The sequence below is a fragment of the Phasianus colchicus genome, chromosome 20 (genome assembly GCF_987193195.1).
Source record: "Phasianus colchicus chromosome 20, bPhaCol1.hap1.1, whole genome shotgun sequence".
Lineage (NCBI taxonomy): Eukaryota > Metazoa > Chordata > Aves > Galliformes > Phasianidae > Phasianus > Phasianus colchicus.
Window position 1 is genome coordinate 5,208,557 of NC_143455.1, and position 19,275 is coordinate 5,227,831.

Below are 19,275 nucleotides of genomic sequence, written 5' to 3' on the forward strand. Positions count from 1 at the left end.
GAGACACAGACCTGCTGGGGCACAGCCAAAAATGCTCACAGGGGTGGAACAGCCCTATGAAAACAGGCTGAGGGCTGTGCAGCCTGGAGAAGGCAGGGCTCTGGGGAGAGCTGAGAGCAGCCTTCAGTCCCTAAAGCGGCTGTAAGATGGGGACAGACTCTTCAGTGGGGTCTGTGGGGATGGGATTGGGGGAAATGGTTTCAAACTAAAAGAGGGGAGGTTTAGATTGGGTATAAGGAAGAAGTTTTTACACTGCAAGCAGTGAGGCAGTGGCACAGGTTGCCCAGAGAGGCGCTGGTGCCCCATCCCTGCAGACAGCCGAGGTCAGGGATGGGCTGTGAGCACTGATGGAGCTGTGGGTGTCCCTGCTCAGTGCTGGGGTGGCACCGGATGGCCTTTAGGGTCCCTTCCAACTCCAACCATCCCGTGATTCCATCCCGGTTCTTGCGCGTCACAGCGCTGCGTTCCCCCAGATGTCCGCTAGGGGGCAGCGCGGCACTGGAGCACGGGGCAGCGGGACAGCAGGGAGGAACGCGTGGTGCCGAGCAACGAGCGGGTCAGTGAGTTCTGTGCTACCTGTGTCGTGGGGATTTCATAGAATCACGGGATGGCTGGAGTTGGAAGGGACCCTAAAGGCCGTCTGGTGCCACCCCAGCACTGAGCAGGGACACCCACAGCTCCATCAGTGCTCACAGCCCATCCCTGACCTCGGCTGTCTGCAGGGATGGGGCACCACTGCCTCCATGGGCAACCTGTGCTGGTGATTTCTTCCGTGGTTTAATGTGCCCCACATTGCTGACAAAATCTTGAATATGGGCTCTCAAAAAGAGACTGTAGGCTTCAGCTCGTTTCTAAGGCATGTTTGTACCGAATTCTTAAACATGCAGGCAACATGTTTTTTCAAAATATTTTTATGAGTCTCATCTGTTTTCTCAGGGGTCAAATAACAAAGCTATGGACAAAGAGGTGATAGATTTTGGCTCTGTCTCAGATAACTGTTGTCCTGATGGTGGTCAGCATGGTGTCAGCTGCACGCTGCAAGGAACACCAAATAAACTGAAGGAAGCAGTGAGAACAATGTCAGTTCTGAGCCAAGAGAAGCAGCAGCTGATTGAAATGGGAAACAGACTCAGGACAGATCTTGGAATGATATTAAAGGAAGGTAATAAACGTATTCTAGTGGTAGCTTACACATGAAAAATAAAAACCCATCAATCTGTTCATTCTCTGAGCTGGAGAGAAGTAGATTTTAATACACACAAAAAAAGATGCTGCATATGGCTGATCCTTGAGCTGCATAGCTTGGGTGAGACTGCAGTGCTAACTGTTGCTGCCAGCATAACCTGTGCCAGGAGCTGCTATCACAGAGCAATGGCAGGCTTTGGTGTAGGGCTCCTTGGTGCTCAGATGTCAGTGTGGAAGATGTCAAATGGAAGCTGAACTGCTGCTTTGAAGCAATGGTTTATCTCCTGTGCTGAACACGAATTATTTATGATAGTGGAAAGGAAAGCAAAGCAAGCAGAATCAAGAGTAATTAAGGAGTGTGTAAGTATGTAAGAGTAAGTGAGAAAATGCTACTGTGGGCATTTAAATTCTATGCAATCATTATTACTCTGTCAGTAAAGCAGAGGAAAAAGGAAAACAATGCTAGGCCATTTTCACATGGTATTGAATCTCCAGGGAGAAGACAACCCTTGCTGGAAATGTCATATTGATAACAGCAGAGAATGCATTCCTCCATTTTTTTTTCTCTTTTATAGGACTTGGGCATCCTATTAGCCCAAAGCTCTGCACGGTTTGTGTAGGCTCTGGTGGCCTTTCTCCAAGAGAACTTATCAAAAGAACACAGTGTCAGCTTTCAGCTTTAAGACATCTGCAACACAAGCTCACAACACAGGTAATCACACACCCTCGGGAATGTGGTGATCATGAAGAGTTAAGCCAATTGATACCATTTTCCTTTAAAATTCTACACCAAAATGCCTTTCACTGACTTAAGCTCAAGTCCTTTTTTGGCACCAGGGAGGATTTGTAGTTGTGGGGCTCTATTTGGAACTTCACTGTTTTAAATCACTGTTTTCATCTAAGGAACTTGAGAAACATTTGTGTTGATGCAGTATAACTACAACACTGAACTACAAGCGTGAGTTTCATAAAGCTTAGTGTTAAATGAGTAAAATAAGGTCAGTTGAAGGATTTGCAGCATGTTCTAAGATAGACTTGAAAAGCTCCTTGTCCAAATTATTGCACCAACATGTTTCCCATTTATGAAGGCAGAATGTGTAATAAACATGTCTGTAGTCTTTTGTACCTAGAATATAACTTTTAATAGTTAAATAGTTGCTTTCCTGAGAGAGACGAGTGGATCAAACCTGGCTCTCCCAGTAGTTAGTGGCAAATCTCCCAATGACTTCACCAGAGTCAGGATTTCATTGTGTACTTTACTCAACTGATCAGCAGATTTGTTCCTGAGGATTGTGTCAGTGCAGCTGATTGTCGGCGTGGTTTTGAGGGCAGCAAACAATGTTCTGTCAGAAAGGGTGAGGTTGTTGCTCTGAGGCATGGAACTCCAGTAGAATTATTAACCAAGTTCAGCTGGGGAAATACTTCCTCTGGAAACCTCTCTGGGTTACTTGTTTCAGTGAGCCATCACTGGGTAAAGAAGAGTGGGATTTAGTAGTGATTTTGTTGTTGTTTTGGTTTGGTTTTCTCTTGTGGTCAAGTGGAGTGTCCTGTATTTCATTTTCTACTTACTTCCTTTTGTTCTTCCACTACATACTGCTCAGAAGGGTATGGTTCAGTTATCTTCACCTCCTCCCACCTTCTCCACCAGATATTTAGGCACGTTTGTAAGATCTCTCCTGACATATCTCTTCTGGAAACTAAACAAGGCAAGATTCCCCAGCTTCTTGTGTGCACAGCAGATGCTTCAATCCATCCATCATCTTTTTGGCTGTTTGCTGCATTTGCTACAGTATGGCTGCATTCCTTCTACTACAATTTCTACTTTTCTGACCTCTCATGTCTCCCATATTCTTTTAAAAGTCATACAATTTTATCTTGCTTTTATAAAAACAAATACCTTTTGAAGATCCGTGGTTTGTGAGGGGTAGTGTTTGACTGTGTGCAGCCAGTTGGTGTGCTGAGCTCCAGAAGCAGTCCTACCTTTCCCACTGTAGGATTGCTTCGAGGTCGTGGTTGAAGTGGTATCACTGAGGCTATTCCAGCTGTGGAGATGTTTGGGGTAATGTCTGTGACAGATGTGCTGGATTTTGTCCAAACTAGAATCAAGGATCTCCCTTCTTACATTGAAGCTGTTCATCTTCAGTATTCCCATTCCAGGCTGTTTTTAACCCAAAATGTACCCACTGAGAATCCAACCCCTCAGCTGAGGTTGATCTCCAGGCTGAGTTTCTGAGCACTGCTGTTGTCATGTTTTGTTCATTTGTCCTTTTTCCTCTAGGTGATCACTCTTACTAGCCATAATACCTCCATTCCTGTGTTCAGTATCATCATCCTTACCAAAAACAGAGACAATTTCTTACTATCAGCTGTGGACATCACACCTACAGGAATTTTAGTCTCAGTTATTTTATATGATGGGCATGTGTTTCTTTAGTCTTAAATATATACCAAAAGATCACATTATAGTTAGTGTTTCATTTCATTTCTTTTCCCAGGGCTGGGGCAGTTGACTTTTCATCAGATCTCACTTTAATTGCTACAGATTGAAACTTAATGGGATTGTGGCATAATTACTTTAGTTTTGTGTTAATTTACTGAGAAAGCAGCTTTCTATGGCTGTTCATTTTCATTTTTTCTCTTTTCCCACCATACTTTGGTAGTTTTTTCTTCTATAATTTAATCATGGACAAGGCAAAAGTGAAGGATGACCCCAACAACATAAATTTGATTAACAGGCAGGATGATAATAACAGAAATAATAAGAAATTTAGATCATGAACAAAAATTAATAAGGAGTTTATTTGGAGGATAGTTTGGCCCTGTTGATCTGAAGGGGATATATTTTTATTTAGTATTATTTATACCTGATTATTTTAAATATGGCAGCATAACAGCATAGTTAAGAACTATAAATGTGTTATTTCTAGAGGCTGTGAGTGATTTGTGTTAATGGAATATTTTGTGTTAGGAGCTGCAATATGCAAAGCAACAGCATCTCTCCAGGATCTCTTCTTTAATTGCCTGGCCCATCTTAAAGGGAGAAAAAGCTCCAAGCAGCCGTGGAGAAGAAACAGAACTGCTGTCTGCTGAGGTACAGTGCAATTTTATCATCAGTTTGGTTTGCTTTCAGTTGGATTTTCCAACTGGAGTCCCTCAGCTATGGTTTGCTGAGAGACGTATGCATTTAATAAGGGATGCTTTGTTCCTATACAAAATAGTGTTTGTAAGAGAGCTTTGTTCTAACACTTAATAAACCAGGCTATCTCAGTCACTTCTATGATGTTCGTCTTCTTGTACAACATCTCCAAATCTAAACCAATAATTTTCATTTTCTGATCTTGCCTCTGTGCTGAAATACTTTTATCTTTCTAAGACCACGAGTGTTAAACTGTTTTCAGATGTCTTTAGAGTGAAAAATGTGTATCTTTATAAGATGGTATTTGAACTTGCACAGGTTCAGCTCAATTCCTCAGCTGGAAATTATGGGCCAAAGCAACAAAAGGCGGCTGCTGCACCCTCAAAGATTCAAAGTCAGCCACCCAAGGAGAGCCCTGATCAAGCCCAGCAGGTCTGGATTTCTTCATCTGGAGCACACAGTCCGTGCCAAGGTATTTGGCAAACTTTAGAAATCAAACTCTTCTTCTCTCAGTCCTCAAAACAATGCTAAACAATGTGTGCATGCTTTGCAAATAATCACAGTACTTAATTCTTCTAGAAGCAACCAAGTGCAGTTGTGAATTCTGCCCCTTTCCACTGACTTTTTTACATTAGCACTCCTGGTGTTACAGTCCTGTGGTCTGAATCTAATGATCTAATCAGTTACTTTAAGGTACTTTTACTCTTGCTTCAGAGTTATCCAACCATTTAGAGGGTACAGCTCTCTGCCATTGTTACAAATACTTTTTTTTATTTCTAATCGTCTTAAAAACACCTGTGGAAAATGCAGATACCCTTCTGCACTGACATAATCTAAACTTTATTTGCGGCGCATATGAAAGTATCTATCTGAAAGCTGCAAAGTTCATGTGTTGCCAAGGGACTGTTAGATCAAATTGTAAAGCTATAAATCCTCACTTGGTGATTATTTTTATGGCAGTGTAATGGCCATAATACTACTTAATGCACTGAGACCGGAAGCCTAGAAGTGAGATTATGAGTGTAGCACAGTATGTGATGCAGGCACACTGAACTAAGGTTTGTTATTTATCAGTATTTTGTAGCCCAGTGCAACAAGTTGATCAGCCTGGAGAAGAGAAGGCACCAGGGATACCTAATAACAACATTTCAGTATCTAAAGGGGAGCTGTAGGAAAGAAGGGGACAGATTCTTTAGCAGGGTCTGCTGGGATGGGACATGGGGAAATGGTTTCAAACTAAAAGAGGGCAGATTTAGATTGAATATAGGAAAGTTTTTTACACTGTGGGGCAGTGAGGCAGTGGCACAGGTTGCCCAGAAAGCCTGTGGTGCCCCATCCCTGCAGGGGCAGGGATGGGCTGTGAGCACTGATGGAGCTGTGGGTGTCCCTGCATTGTATTGCAGATGAATGTTATGTGTCTCTCAAACTATTGGGCTGTTCATGAAGTAATTTTTAACTGGAAAACCACAGAAAAATGTTTTAACTTTTGCCAGGGATGGAAGAAAACATAATGGCTTTAAATTATAACACTAGAGAAACCTTAAGGGTGGCTAATAATGGAGTATGTTGCCCTGGAGAGGTAGACTCTTCTATATTGAAGGTCTTTGTAAGTAGAGACAGATGTTTTTTCAGAATGTTTCAAGTCAATATGATTTTCATTTCTTAATATGAAGCATAGACATCACAAATTGGCTTTGGGGCTTGTGTGGATTGTTTAAAGTCAGTTTGGTTGTTATCATTGTCATTATTATTACTGAGATTTAGTGGCAGCTGTAGAGTGATGTGGCAGCCATGTAGCCTTTATAGGAATAGTGGTCTGTAACCATGATATAGATACTTGTGTTTGGACTCTTTGATCCAGAAGGGATTGACCAACTGGAATTGAGCTCAACAGAGAGACTCTAAGATGGCTAGGGCACTGGAGCACGTGATACACTAAAATGGATTGAAAGAGCTGGGTTGTTCTGTCTGGAAAAGAGTCAATGGAAAGTCTGAGAGCTGCTTTTACATAAAAATATGTAATACCTAATGGGGCTTTCAAAATGAAAAATGGACTATAAGAGCAGTTGTTAACAACAGCAGTACACCATGGTGCCAAACTCATGTGCATTGATACAACTGTAGGACTAGAATGATGTAGTGCTGAGAGTCACTGTTCATGTGCTGTTCTTGTGGGGCTGGGACTGAAAGAGGAAGAGTATTTCAGGTCAGGCCTCTATTGACAGTATAAGCAAAATGATGTCTTTGAAACATTGATAGTGCCATGCAGTTTCATGCTGCTTTGAGTGTGATGCAACACAACTGGCAGCCTTACAAGGACATCAGTTTCTTAATGTCTAGAAATTTCCAGCCACCATTGCAAAACTTACTGTAGATTTTTGAGGATCCAGAGAACAGTGAGAGGGAAAGATGATACTGCCAAAGCAAACCAAGTGTAACATCAGTAAGGGGGTAACACTTTCTGGAGAACAACGTTAATTTGATCTCTGCATCCAGATTTACCCCAGGCAGAGCTTATTCACTGCATGCAGGCCCTGAAACACTGCATTGCAAGAATAGAACTTCAATAAAATACAAATAAAAAAATATGAATTCTGCTTAGCTTTCTCCACTGGGAAATTATCAAAATGGTATCCTTAGTTCAACTAGTTGGAATTCTACATTTTAGAAAACAAACAAACAAACAAACAAAAAACCAAACCGGGCTGAGTTTTCTTGTTTCAGGCCATTCACTTTATTATATCCATCAAACACGTGGTCACAGTGGATAGAACCATTACAGAAGTGGAGCACCTCAGTAGGTGTGCTTCAGATATAAGCACAAGCTGAGTAACAGAAGATGGTTTGGAACAAAGGCAAGTGTGTCTGCTTGCTTATCAAACATCTGTTTTACAAGTCCAGTGCTGTACAGATCTGTCAAAGCAGTAGCTATGTTTTATGGGCATTCCTTGTGAAACAGCAAAAGATGTAGTGTGATAAGTATTTTCTGATCCTTCTACATTTTTTCATGTGCATGCCAGCAGGTTGGCATATCAAATAAGCCCCACAGTTTGCTATACTTGCAGCATGTGACACAATTCAGTGACTCTGTATTTTGGGGTGCTGGTGACACACATGTTGATGCTGAGTGGACTGTTATGTACTTTGATCATTTCACCATCAAATTCCGAGCTTATGGAAACTTTCAAGGAAGTCACAGACTAAAAAATATGCTCAATTTCTCTCTCCTTACTCTACCTGCTAATTTTTAGTTTGTACTCTGGGAATGAGATGGTTGAAATATTTGTTTTGTGTGTTAATTCTGAAGATAAGTAGAAATAAGGGGGTTAAAAGGAGCACAGGCTCCTATGATTCTGTGATTCAGGTTTTTTCTTGATTCTACATTATTGAAAGGATCTTGCAGGAGAAATCGATGGATACAATTCACAGTGGTATCAAAAGCATCACTGTTGTATACAGACTGTACTAGTAAGGCTGTACTTAACTATTTCTTTCCCTTTTGTATGTTCCTGAGAGCACCTGGGAGACTTTGGTAGGTTGTCCATAACAAATGAGTTTTGAAGGCTGATGGCAGTCCACAGAATCATAGAATTGCATGGGCTGGAAGGGAACTTAAAGACATGCAGTTCCAACCCACTGCTGTGAGCAGGGCTGTCTCCCCCCCCTAGATTGGGCTGCCCAGGGCTTGGGCTTGAACAGCTCCAGGGACAGAGCATCCAAAGCTTCCCTGGGCAGCTTGTGCCAGAGCCTCACCACCCTCTGAGTAAGAAATTTGCTCTTAATATCATCTAATCTACATCTCCTCTCTTTTAGTTTAGAACTGTTCCCCCTTGTCCTACCACTATTTGCCCATGTATACACAGTTTGTTCCCCTCCTGCTTATAAGCTCCCTTTAAGTATTGGAAAGCCATAATGAGGTCTCCTTGGAGCCTTCTCTTCTCTAGACTGAACAAGCCCAGCTTCTTCAGCCTTTCTTCATAGGAGAGATATTGCAGGCCTTTGATCATCTTTATGGTTTTCCTGTGGATCCAATCCAACAACTCCACATCTTTCTTGTACGGGGGGCCCCTCAGGATGCAGTACTCCAGATGGGACCTCAAAAGGGCAGAGTAACCCGGGACAATCCCCTCCCTCTCCCTGCTGCCACCCCTCCTTTGATGCAGCCCAGGATATCATTGGTCTTACGGGCTGAAAGCACACACTGCTGGTTCATGTCCCACTTTTCTTCCACCAGGACCCCCACGTCCTTCCACACAGGGCTGCTCTCAAGTTCTTCTCCCAGTCCATACACGTGTTTGGAATTGCCTCGACTCAAGTGCAGTATTTTTTCTTTTTGAATCTCCTTACATTCACGTGGGCCCACTTTCCAAGCTCACCATGTTCCTCTGATGGTGTTCCTTCTTTCTGTTGTATCAACTGCAGCACTCAGCTTGGTGTCATCTGCAAACTTACTGACAGTGCACTCAGTCCCACTGTCTGTGTCACTGATAAAGATGTTGAAGAGCACTGGACCCAAGGCAGACCCCTGGGGAACACCCCTCCTGACTGGCTCCCAGCTGGACATGAAGCCTTTGACCACAAGCCTCTGGCTGCAACCATCCAACCACGTCTTTATCCACCAAATAGTCCACCTTTCAACTCCATATATTTCCGATTTAGAATTAAGAATATGCTGTGGGACCATATCAAAGGCCAGAAATTAAGGTAGATAACATCAGTTGCTCTTCTTGTGTCTACTGATGCCATCACTCCCTCACAGAAGGCCATCACATTGATGAGGCATGTTCTGGCCTTGGTGAAGCTGTGCTGGCTATCTTGCATCACCTCACTGTCACACATAACACTCAGAAGGATCTGTTCCATGGTCTTCCCAGGCACAGATAGGATGCTTACTGGCCTGTAGTTTCCTGGATCTTCCCAACAGCCATCCTCTAAAGAAAGTTACTTGTCAAAAAAGCTGTATGCTTGCCTCTCAAAATCATGGCACACATATACAATAGTGTGATTAGCTTCTGTACAAGCTGCAAGTTTTACAAAGACAAGTGTCACCTAGTAGAGTTTGACCATGAGACCACGGAGTAGAGCCAGTAGCATGAGAGGTGCTTTGTGTTACCATGTGAATTGCTCCTGATCAGCTGTCTCCTTGGGTTAGCAGACAGAGGTCAGTCAGTGCAAAGGGAACGTAAGGCAACGTGTCTGCACTTAGAACATCCCCATTTGCTTTATACACTTTCGGAGTAGGTGAAACTTGGCATTTTCCATGCCAAAGTAGGACTCCAATTTTGGTGGATAGTCCATCTGTACTTTTGAGAACTCTCACCTCCACAGCCATTCCCAGCAGAGGTCCTGGGATAATTAGTTGTGTTTACATTGTAGCCTAACAAAGAAAGAGAATAAGATGTTTTAAAGCAAAGTCACTTTTCTGGTTTATTACTTGAAGTTTCTTTCAACCACTGTTCTCATTGTTGCTGTTACTTGCAAAGCTCTGTGCTCTGAAATTCTACACTTTATGGATCAAAAGTTATCTTAAGTGTTTCCACACTAGACAGAATTTCAACAGCTTTGACATCACTGACAGTTCTAAGAGCAATCCATGTGGGTAAAAAGCTGGCCAGAGAAAGAGTCTAGTAAAATATTAACAAACAGAACGAGTGCTCTGATTCTGGCTCTTGCTTCATTCTAACTCTAAGAAGAGCTAAAGAAAAGCTCCTGATTTCTCCTCTGTTGCATAAAACTTTTCATCTTTGAAGTGCTTCACAAATATTAACTAATCCCCTGGTTACGTTTTCTTTGCTTCAACATTCTTCTGCTCAATAGGAACTTGTTTGAGTTGGTGTTCTTTCTGAAGCATGGTCAGACATGAGCAAATAGCTAGGGACTCCTTTTTTAAAGAACATTTTCCATTTGGGGAAATGCCTGCCTCTTTCTAGATCTGAACAATAACAACATAAATAAAAATTAGGGAATATTGATCTCTGACTGTAAGCACAAATCAAGTAGAAGTTCAGCATTTCAACAACACATTTTTAGGTTTGCTTTCAAAAGCAGCTTGGGCTCCTCACTGTGCTCTCAGTAGCTCTTGTTAGTGAGGTCACTTCTGAAAGTGATTTATAGGCTTGAAGTTAGGCGTGCCTTTTCCTTATCTGATTGTTTGCTTGCGGAAATCAAGATACTGCATTTAAATTTCTTGCCACTGTGCATATCCCTGCTGATTTTATTGAAGGTCCTTTGGACATGTGAGCAATGCCAAGCAGAACAGAACCAGATGAAGGTCTTTATTCAGAGTTTGCCTGGGACATTTCAATTCAAATAGCATTTCTAATTCTGGGGCACTGGTTCTTTGTCTTTTTCTGCTTTGTAGAACTTGCCAGTTGCAGTTTAAATTGTTTAGATGTCTGTATTAACACAGATTTTTGTCTGCCCAGAACTTTTCAATAGCCACATGAAATGCTTTTGTTCCATGCTGTTGTTCTAAATACCTAAGCAGCCTTTAATAGTTACAGCTGTAACATCTTTAGTGCCAAGAGACAAGCACAGAGAAGACCTCAGAGGAAGGGATGCATACAGTGTTTGGTTGCTTTCCCTTTGGATCTACAGGAGTAGGGCCTCCCACAAGATGTCTGAGAGCCATGCCCTGGTTTGGATTCAAAAGGTCCTTCAAAACTGAGAGAACCTTTCAAAACCAGACCACTGGTAAGCAGTGCTGGCAGGGTGATGCTGATGGAGATACCCGCTGCTGTTTCTTCAGACCACAAATGATATTCTCATTCTGCTATGGCTCCTGTTCAAGAAAAATAATCTCTGAAGCTGTATCCATTACTTTCCAAACAGTGCCTCCTGCTTTGTTCCAAAGCATTGATGTTTTTGTGAAATTCTGCTTTATTATCTGATAGACAATTCAAGTCCTTTTGCCAGGAAGGCCAATGCATCTAAAACTTTTCCAAGTGCTCAAGCATCGGTTCTCTTCAATGCCTCCTGCTCTGTGGGTTGCCACGAGGTGGCAAGCTGAACGTTTCATAACGATGGCACAAGAGCCCACTGTGCTTTTGCCACCTGTAATAACAAATGGCAGCAGGCCTACACAGCACAGATGTTGCACACCCATAAGTGAACAACTGCTTCAATCTGAACACAAGAATGATTTCAGCGTGCTGTGTTTTGACACTGGCCACAGCATCATATTTTGCACAGAGCTATAAACCCCCAATAGATTAATTCATTCCAAACATCAAAGAATATGTTTTCTTTTTGTCCACATCCAATTTTGTTTGGACTTTCTATCCTGTTCTGATGACTATGAGAATTTACCTTCTGCTCATAACCTCTGTGTGATGAATTTCATACCTTTCTCGTGCTGTACCTGGGTCTGGAAGACATCAATCTTAAACATTTCCAACTTGTACAGAGTGCTGCAGTGTGTATTATTCTGCCAGCTGCTGTCTGCTTTGGTTCTCTGTAAATCTAAAGTGAAAATCTCAGTGCACTGAAAAATAAGGATTAAGTAGTTGGAGCCAAGCACCTGTAAACATTACTTACAGCTTACAATGAATGCTGTGATTGACCAATTCCACTTATCTTATGTAGTAAAAGCTGTGATAAGGCTGAAGTTCATTTCATTGAAGGTAGATAGTGGTCTTCAGAGAATTATGTGAGAGACCACAGGACGGGCTCCCATCAGTGCTAAGATCACTGCTTCCCAACCAAAGGGACTACATTTTTAGTCCCCTCTAGCACACAGAAAATGAAGGTTTCCACTGCAAAAGAAAAGGAAAACAAACAAAACCCACATGATAATAGCAGTAAGGCGGCTTTGCCAAGCCCACAGAGCTGCCTCTGAGCCCTTTGGATCATGCTTCTCCTAACACATTTTACTACAGCTCTCATGGCTCCTGGTGGTTTCTTGAAAGAGATCAAATGATTGCAGCCAACTCCTTCATCACCATTTCACAATATGGGAGTGGGCAGGGCTAACTTCGCCTGGCGTTATTCAATGTGGAGGTATTGTGTCTTCTCTCACAGGGGAGAGAAAACATGTAAAGCTTGATGTTTAAAAACAGCTGAACAGGTAGGTGGTGCTTGAGTTGCGCCTTATGATTAAACGCAAGCACTAGCACAAAGTGCTTTTATCAATTTGTTTGTCTGTTCATATATTTGAGCAGTGGAATTTGAAATCATGCATTCAACCGAGCGAGCTGGAAAACGTCAGGAACACAGCAGTGCCACGAGTCAGCCTGAAATGCCCACAGCACGTCTGGCAGTCAGAGGTACCAAGCTGGAGGTTCAGCAGAAGATAAAATCCAGGAATTCACCTTGTACATATCCCATAAAACGAAAAATCTCTCCTACCGTGGCAAAAATTCGCAACTACAATATTAAAGACTGATTTATTTGTTGGCTGCAAGTCCTGTGTCTGCTATTCGGTTGCATTAAAATATGTAAATGTGATCTAAATATCGCTTTGATGTTCATTTCTGTATGTCAGCTTGGGGTGTTTGAGGTCAGAAGAGAAAACAAGTACTCTGTCCCATGCTGTCAGCCAACATAAAGGGTTAATCTGCATATATGGTGAGATTATAGTCCTCACTGTTAATACAGGTTTATTTTAATTATATACGTTCAATATTGCTTGCATCATGGATTTGGAAATGCCCACTTAATACATATGTAAATCGTTGTGCCTTTAGGCAGGGCTTCCAGGTCTTTAGGAAATATTTGTTGAGAAATCATAGATGCGATTTAAGCTCAGAAGTGGGATGCACCAACCTACTTGTTTTCTTACAATTAGCGATGCAACCGTTAATCCCGTGCAGCTATCTTAGCACTTAAAGAATGGGGGTTGAAAAGATCACACCTTCCCCTGTATTCTTTCTCATCTTCTGCCATCCTTTCCACTCGTTCAGAGAGCACGAGAGAGCGTAAAATGGAACTGCTGTCCTCACACCAGAAATAATATTTTTGTGAAGCAAGAGATTTCGTGAAGTTGAGAGCAGTGAAAAACGTTCCTCAGCAACTCTTAGAATCTTGCAGAAGTGTTGTGAGAAATAAGTCTTACAACAGATGAAACCAAAAGAAACCCGAGTGGGTTGTGATGTAATGGGGGATATCTGTGCGGTTAGGAACGTTTCAGGATGCTTACAATGTAATCAGTGTATTCTTCTCACATTCTCAGCAATGCTGAACTCCCTTGGGGTATTCCTGTGTTGAACTGTGAGTAAAGGAAATAGATATTGGAAGATGGGAAGGGGAAGGAGAGGGGGAAGGGAAGGCAAGGGAGGAGAATGGGGAGGGGAGGGGGAAGGGAAGGGAAGGGAGGGGAGGGGAGGGGAGGGGAGGGGAGGGGAGGGGAGGGGAGGGGAGGGGAGGGGAGGGGAGGGGAGGGGAGGGGAGGGGAAGGGGAATGGGGAGGGAAGGGGAATGGGGAGGGAAGGGGAATGGGGAGGGAAGGGAAGGGAAGGGAAGGGAAGGGAAGGGAAGGGAAGGGAAGGGAAGGGAAGGGAAGGGAAGGGAAGGGAAGGGAAGGGAAGGGAAGGGAAGGGAAGGGAAGGGAAGGGAAGGGAAGGGAAGGGAAGGGAAGGGAAGGGAAGGGAAGGGAAGGGAAGGGAAGGGAAGGGAAGGGAAGGGAAGGGAAGGGAAGGGAAGGGAGGGGAAGGGAAGGGAGGGGAAGGGAAGGGAGGGGAAGGGAAGGGAAGGGAAGGGAAGGGAAGGGAAGGGAAGGGAAGGGAAGGGAAGGGAAGGGAAGGGAAGGGAAGGGAAGGGAAGGGAAGGGAAGGGAAGGGAAGGGAAGGGAAGGGAAGGGAAGGGAAGGGAAGGGAAGGGAAGGGAAGGGAAGGGAAGGGAAGGGAAGGGAAGGGAGGGGAAGGGAGGGGAAGGGAGGGGAAGGGAAGGGAAGGGAAGGGAAGGGAAGGGAAGGGAAGGGAAGGGAAGGGAAGGGAAGGGAAGGGAAGGGAAGGGAAGGGAAGGGAAGGGAAGGGAAGGGAAGGGAAGGGAAGGGAAGGGAAGGGAAGGGAAGGGAAGGGAAGGGAAGGGAAGGGAAGGGAAGGGAAGGGAAGGGAAGGGAAGGGAAGGGAAGGGAAGGGAAGGGAAGGGAGGGGAGGGGAGGGGAGGGGAGGGGAGGGGAGGGGAGGGGAGGGGAGGGGAAGGGAGGGGAAGGGAGGGGAAGGGAGGGGAAGGGAGGGGAAGGGAGGGGAAGGGAGGGGAAGGGAGGGGAAGGGAGGGGAAGGGAGGGGAAGGGAAGGGAAGGGAAGGGAAGGGAAGGGAAGGGAAGGGAAGGGAAGGGAAGGGAAGGGAAGGGAAGGGAAGGGAAGGGAAGGGAAGGGAAGGGAAGGGAAGGGAAGGGAAGGGAAGGGAAGGGAAGGGGAGGGGAGGGGAGGGGAGGGGAGGGGAGGGGAGGGGAGGGGAGGGGAGGGGAGGGGAGGGGAGGGGAGGGGAGGGGAGGGGAGGGGAGGGGAGGGGAGGGGAGGGGAGGGGAGGGGAGGGGAGGGGAGGATGAGAGAGGGGAGGGGAGGATGAGAGAGGGGAGGGGAGGGGAGGGGAGGATGAGAGAGGGGAGGGGAGGGGAGGGGAGGATGAGAAAGGGGAGGATGAGAAAGGGGAGGATGAGAAAGGGGAGGGGAGAGGTGGGGAAGGGGAGGGGAGGGGAAAGGGAAGAAGAGGGGGGGAAAGGGAAGGGGAAGGGGAAGGGGAAGGGGAAGGGGAAGGGGAAAAAAACCCTTTTGAATGGATAAGTACTGCAGCAGATTGGCCTGAGAGGTTACAGAACGTCTCTCCATGAAGATATCTGAAATCCAACTGCCCATGGCACTGGGCAATGCACTGCAGGCAGCTGCACCGGGAGGGGCTGTGAGGAGTGGTCTCAGTGTCACTGAAATGAATAACGCTTCTCAGTTACAGCTAAAGATGTGAAATCTGAACAGGATTAACAAAGGAAGAGTGTTTGTTTGTATCTTTTCCTTATAGCACCTCTTTCCCTGTACTGTTTGCAAACAGCCGTGCCCTCTCACACCTGCAGCACGGCAGTAACCGACCTGAGAACAACCTGAACCATTATTTATTATTTTACTTCCTGCTGAAAACACTTTGCTTTCATACCCAAGTGCTACAAACATCACAATCATAACCCTAAACCTGCAGTTAACGTCACCGAGGCGTTACTGAGGCACTGTGAGAGCTGAGGAACCTCATGAGCTTTTTCCTAAATCACTGAATTGCTTGAAAACCCCATCACTGCACTCAAGATTTGACATTGTTCACAAGCTGGAACAACACGATGCATTCCCCTGAACCAGGCCCTGAATGAGCTCTTTCTGTAGCTCAAAGCAGAGTGGTTTCTAACAAGGACAAGAATTTTGGCCCAGATCACACCACCGTTTCAGCTCTCACTGGTTATTCCTAAAGCACCGTGTGTAAATTCCAAAGGTTTTAACAGTTGCAGGTTACACTTTATTTATTTTTTGCCCCCAATGTCACACTTTTTGTGCATGGAGCTGCACAGTGCAATGAATGCTGTGCATTTGCAGCTGGCACTGAAAGCAACGTGCTGTTAGAAAAGGAGCAGTTTGTTCCACAACCTTTGCAGCAAAGCATCTGAGACTGGAAATCACAACTTTCATTCCCTCCGTGGCAGAGATAAGCTCATGCACTGCGTGCTTCAGAAATGCTGTTGTCATTTTCCTTGTGGGATTTCTTTGTGTTTGTTTGTTTGGGGGTGCTCTGTTTTGGTTTTTTGTCCCATGTGTCACCTGGCATGCCTGGTCCTGCAGAGCTCTTCTCAGGAAGGCAAATTTAATCTATTTGGTTCCCTGAGAAACAGGTTTCCTTGAGGCAACTGTTGATACGTCTTGATTGAAACAATCTAATTTCTTAGGGAAAAGAGAGTTCAGTTGTTGCACTTTTGTTTTAGGGTAAGTGTAAGGACATAATATATAAGTGCAGGCCACAAAAATGCTCCCAGGGGTGGAACAGCACTATGAGGACAGGCTGAGGGCTGTGCAGCCTGGAGAAGGCAGGGCTCTGGGGAGAGCTGAGAGCAGCCTTCAGTCCCTAACGGGGCTGTAAGATGGGGACAGACTCTTTAGCTGTGATGGGGCGAAATGGTTTCAAACTAAAAGAGGGGAGGTTTAGATTGGATATAAGGAAGAAGTTTTTACACCACAGGCAGTGAGGCAGTGGCACAGGTTGCCCATGGAGGCGGTGGTGCCCCATCCCTGCAGACAGCCGAGGTCAGGGATGGGCTGTGAGCACTGATGGAGCTGTGGGTGTCCCTGCTCAGTGCTGGGGTGGCACCAGATGGCCTTAATTCCCCTTCAGCTCCAACCATCCCGTGATTCTAAGTGTGCTTAACATTAACAACAAGATAGTAAGAATAAATAAGATGACAATAACACTTGGATCCTGTGGGGAGGTTGAGCTGTGCGCTACATAGAGGAGGCAAATTCTCATAGCTTCCTATTACACCGATTTAAAAAAAAAAAAACAGACTGGAAAGAAGCGTGGAGAGGTGGCACCTCGGCTGCGACCGACTCGTGCAAAGAAAGGAGAGCCTAGAACAAACGATTCCAGCTGATGACAGAGAAAGGCAGAACCGGCCGGGACCCTCCCAGCCCACCCCGCAGCGTCGCCCTGCCGGCAGGTTGGCGCCTCCCGCGGCTCCGCACCGCTTCCGCCGGCCGAAAGGCAGAGAGATCCGAGCCGCGGCCTGTCCCCCAGCGCGGTGTCAGCACGGAGCGGGGCGGCGGGCCCGGGGCAACACGGGGCAGCGCATCCCCGGCCGGCGTGTCCGTTGACCTGCGGTAACCTCGGCGCCGCGCTCCGCCGGGGTGAACGACCGCCGGAAAGCGGCCCAGCGCCGCTCAGCTCCGCCGCCGGCGGCCTCGGCCGTCCCCTCCGCAGTCACCACATCGCCTTATCGCCTAGCAACACCCCCACGGGCTCCGCCATTGGCAAGGCCGCGCCCCCGCCCACTCTTCCCCGCCCCCGCGTTGGGTGCCGGCCCGGCACTGCGCGTCCCTTCCCTTTGTGCGCCTCCCCCCGCCCCCCTCGGTGCGAGGATCGGGGCGGCGGAGCGCTCGGGAACGGCGGAACGCGGCCGGGGGGCGGGGCGGGGCTCGGCTCGGCGCCCTCCTGGGTCCGCCCCGGTGCGCTCGGACCCCCTCCTCCTTTTCCTCCTTTTTCTCCTTTTCCTCCCCTCCCTTCCCCCTCCCTCGGAACGGCTCCGGCGGGCAGGGGTTGGCATCACCCCGGGGCCGGCTCAGGGCGGCACTGCCCCGGCTCTCATTGGACTGCGGCGAGGAGTAAACCGTCAGCCCATGTGGCGTGGCCGCCGGAGGTGGTGGCTGCTTAAATAGCGGTGGGAAGCTAGAGGGAGACAGTGAGGAGAGCGCGGAGCATCGGCCGTGCGCAGCCCGGCACCGGCGGCCGCCGCAGCGCCCGAATCCCCGCGGAGAGCCGCCCCGCCCCGCCCCGCCCGGATCCTCCCGGCACGAACCTCCGCGCCACGCAGGTACCGGCGGCCGGGATCGCCGCGGCATCCGCTCCTTTCTCGGCGCCCCGCGGCCGGGCTGCCTGCGTGCGGTTCCCTCCCCCCCCCCCCGGAGAACGAGAAGGTTCCGCGCGGCCGCCTCGCGTCCCCCGGTTCCGTTCGTTCCCTTCGTTCCTTTTCTCCCGCGGCACAACGCGGCGGCGCCGAAGCCGCTCCCCGCCGGCTGGGCGGTGCGGTGCGGGCCGAGCCGTGCATTGTGCTGCCGGCGCACGGCCATCTTGGCGGCGGGCGGAGAAGCTCGGAGGGCCGCGGGCGGTGAGGGCCGCTCGCCTTTCTGCCGAGCGCCGGCGATGCGGAGCGGCGGGCGGCGCTGAGCGGACGCGGAGCGGTGCGACTTCAGGCCACGGGAGTTGCGTGGGGAAGCGATGTGTGCGGCTCATAGGTGCAGCATCCCGGCACACGCACCTTTTTTTTTTTTTTTTTTCTTTTTTAAATTATTATTATTTATAACCCATTGATTGTATCACTGCTCCGCTTTGGATGCTGTGCTTCCATCCGGGTCGTGGATCGCTGCCTTCTCCCTTCTGTCCTATCTCGGATTTCATTTTCCTCCCTTGGCACAGGGGGAGCAACCCTCTGCACTCCTCCAGCTACAGTGCACGGGTTTTACCTGGCTCAGAGCTTTATTATTATAAGAAGCTGCGTTGCACCCATTTATATTAATAATTTGGAGGCTTTAAAAAGGAAAAGGGGAAAAAAAAATAATCTCAATCCACTGGAACAAAAGGTGGACATCCTGAGCTCTGCACATCTTGAAGCAAACTGGAAATCATGGCAGGCATTGAAAGGCCGCGTTTAGTGAGTGAGTTTGGAGGACAAAGGCTCTACAGGGAGAGTGGTTAGAAGAGGTGTTTCCAAAAACAATGATGGCATAGTGGTGCTGGGGACTTCAGTTGGTGTAACTCAGGGCTGATCGCTGGGAAATCAACAGGGCTGCATCCCTGAGCATAACCTCACCTGTCTTTCTTGCATGGCAGTCCTGAACCCGGCTGTGTTTCCAGACAAGAAGTGCTGTTTTGAATACTAAAATGCACCGCTGCTTTTCCATTTGTCTCGTGGCCGATGGTACAGATCCTGCCTGCAAGCAGGAAGGGACAGTGAAAAGGTCTTTGTGAAGTTGAAGCTGTGATGCACAGATTGACATCAGCCCGACGAAATGAAAAGCATTCCCTGTTTGCTTCTGTTCTGTGGAGTTTTATATTTGGAGACGGGCCTTGCAGCTCCCTACCAGAGATGCTCCTGTGAAATGGTAGTTCTAATCACACTGTTTATGAATGATAACTGGAGACTAGGAAAGCTGGGCTAGGATGCAGTCAGATTTGTGAGCTAAGGAAGCAAACCTTTGATTGCAGTCTGTGCTGAAGAAGCAGTTGGGAGATCCCAGCAGGTCGGAGGTGGTGGCACAGAGGTGGTGCAG

At 47.0% G+C, this 19,275-nt stretch overlaps 2 protein-coding genes and 1 long non-coding RNA gene across 10 annotated transcripts in view; 2 read left to right on the forward strand and 1 right to left on the reverse strand.

The window, feature by feature from the left end:
* Positions 1-15,177, forward strand: part of CCDC57 (coiled-coil domain containing 57) — a 30,824-nt gene extending 15,647 nt beyond the window's left edge. For 6 of the 8 annotated variants that reach the window (XM_031599024.2, XM_090121880.1, XM_090121881.1 and 3 more), the window contains 5 exons: positions 937-1,162; positions 1,761-1,897; positions 4,154-4,276; positions 4,640-4,793; positions 12,478-12,704. In XM_031599024.2, coding sequence (XP_031454884.2) covers positions 937-1,162; positions 1,761-1,897; positions 4,154-4,276; positions 4,640-4,793; positions 12,478-12,704 — 867 coding nt within the window. Of the gene's footprint in view, positions 1-936; positions 1,163-1,760; positions 1,898-4,153; positions 4,277-4,639; positions 4,794-12,477; positions 12,705-13,490; positions 13,527-15,030 lie in introns of those variants that run through there. The other 2 variants (XM_090121882.1, XM_090121879.1) reach the window with 2 other exon arrangements.
* On the reverse strand, positions 12,687-17,927 carry LOC149915361 (uncharacterized). Its single transcript, XR_016459069.1, has 3 exons — positions 17,805-17,927; positions 15,050-15,182; positions 12,687-13,526 (listed from the first exon to the last, which is right to left on the reverse strand). It is a non-coding gene; the product is annotated as an uncharacterized LOC149915361 (long non-coding RNA).
* FASN (fatty acid synthase) overlaps positions 17,338-19,275 on the forward strand; it is a 36,422-nt gene continuing 34,484 nt past the window's right edge. Inside the window, exon 1 of the mRNA XM_031599019.2 lies at positions 17,338-17,819. The gene's annotated coding sequence lies outside the window, so the exon portion shown is untranslated. The remainder of the gene's footprint in view (positions 17,820-19,275) is intronic.